At 37.0% G+C, this 1,870-nt stretch overlaps 1 protein-coding gene across 2 annotated transcripts; it reads right to left on the bottom strand.

The window, feature by feature from the left end:
• Window positions 1-6: 6 nt before the first annotated feature.
• Window positions 7-1,320, bottom strand: LOC111380253. Of its 2 annotated transcripts, none has more exons than XM_023003767.1 (2): window positions 1,116-1,320; window positions 7-954 (listed from the first exon to the last, which is right to left on the bottom strand). In XM_023003767.1, the coding sequence occupies exon 2, from the start codon at window positions 902-904 to the stop codon at window positions 446-448; it is 459 nt and encodes a 152-aa protein (XP_022859535.1). In that variant the 5' UTR covers window positions 905-954; window positions 1,116-1,320; the 3' UTR covers window positions 7-445. The 2 variants fall into 2 exon arrangements, with proteins under 2 accessions (XP_022859535.1, XP_022859534.1); XM_023003766.1 differs by having other exon boundaries at window positions 7-964.
• Between the last annotated feature and the right edge of the window lie 550 nt (window positions 1,321-1,870).

The following is a 1,870-nucleotide window of genomic DNA, read 5'->3' on the forward strand; positions in this document are numbered from 1 at the left end:
TGCACATAAAACTGTGAGTTATATGAGTTTTACTTTGGAGCCGTGTAGTGTCAATAGTACCCGCACGACGAGAAGGCAACACAACTTTCGGACAGTGTCTTTAACAAGACTCTCTAAGGTTTGCTTTTCTAACTCTCTCTGTAATATTATGACAAGCGATAAATATCTACACACAAATTACCCATTTTTCCCAACAATAACCTGCATTTTCATATTTCTGTTTTAATGGTCTCTAGACCAACATCCCTAAAATTTCCGAAATACTCCCCAAAGGATGGACATGGATCAAAACAGATTGGTTAATCACAAATCAATCCTCCATGAGAAAATAGGACGAAGGGGGCTCCCTAATCAGAGGTTCAAAGTTGAGAATTAAATTTAGACGAGGTGGTTAAACATAGTCGTTGGCATGGAGAGGAAAACATACATAGATTAGCCAGTGAACTCACCTGCTCTGTAGCAACTCCCTGTTGATTGTAGCAGTTTGCTCATATTCATTTGATTGAAAATCTTCATCATCAACTGGTGGCTCCAGTCTCTTCCAGGTTGGTGGGAAAATAGTGACAGTCTGGGATCCTGCTGCTGAATCACTGGCATCACCAGAATAAATTGCTGGGAAGGAAAACATATTGGCAGAAGAAGATTTTCTAAATACTGTAGAAAATGATATACGAAATTCCACTTCCTCATCCTTGTCCTCGTCCTTGTCCTCGCTGATCTTCCCTTTGTTTTCCCGAGTCCCAGGGATCAGTGTTTTTGCTGGTTCAAGCTCTATTTCGATATATGCATCAACATCATTTTTGTCATCATCATCACAAGGCATGAGGGAGGAGTTGTAGTCGAAGGAGCTTAACGGAAAACTTTCTTGATATCGACCCACATCCGAGCTACTGCAATTGCTCATTCTTTACAAACTGAACACTGGAGAATTAGCCTGCTGCCACCTACCAAAATCTTCAAGCACCTATCATGTTTAGATATTAAAAAAAAATTATACAATGAGAGAGTAGCTGGGAAAACTGTGATAGAGAACAAGTTAAATAGAATTAGTATATATTCTTCTGCTTCTTTTAATAGCAGAAACTTCAGAGCATGATCAAGAAAAGGTTCATTACCTGAGCCGGTAGTCGAAAAATCAATATCTAGAACTAATCTGATTAGATGAGGTAGGAATGACCAGCAACTTTTCTTGTATTCCATAGGAAAAACCAAACCATCAAGTTGGAAACTTGTAAAATTTGAGGTCAGTAAATTAGACCATCTACATTTCAGAAATTCAGACAAACATTTTTGGTCAATTTTGGTTGAATTAGTCCTTAATAATCGAACTCTCTTTCTGATTATATATTAAGTTGTTGTCATGTTTGTATCACTATGATATCATATGTTGTTGCATGATTTGCTTAAGGGATCTTAATATGTCCAAACATTAAAAGGCAAAATTATTATTAAGATTGTCTTAAAACCAGTGGATTTATCTGCCTACTGAGAGCAACAGCATGGCCCGGTTGCTCGGTCGTTTTCGGAAGTTGTTTCTTTGTTTTTTTTCTAATAATAATTTCTAGAACCTAAAATACTCCTCTTTTTTTGCCTTAAAATTGTTGGCCTGTTTTGACAAATTATTTTGGATCGATTTAACAACTTTATGTTGTGGATGGTCATAAAAATGACTTTGAAGCGTCTAGAAATAATATATTCAAATTGATATTTGATTAATGCTTGGTGTACAGAAAAACTTTTTATAGAAGAAATACAGATGTCTCACAATGACGTGACCCCGCATGAATAAATAATGTCAAAAAATCATCCACCCACCCCCCAAATGTGAGGTGTCAGTAGGGGTTCAGAACCCCTACCTGTACACCAATCA

This window comes from Olea europaea, unplaced genomic scaffold (assembly GCF_002742605.1).
Source record: "Olea europaea var. sylvestris unplaced genomic scaffold, O_europaea_v1 scaffold21124, whole genome shotgun sequence".
Lineage (NCBI taxonomy): Eukaryota > Viridiplantae > Streptophyta > Magnoliopsida > Lamiales > Oleaceae > Olea > Olea europaea.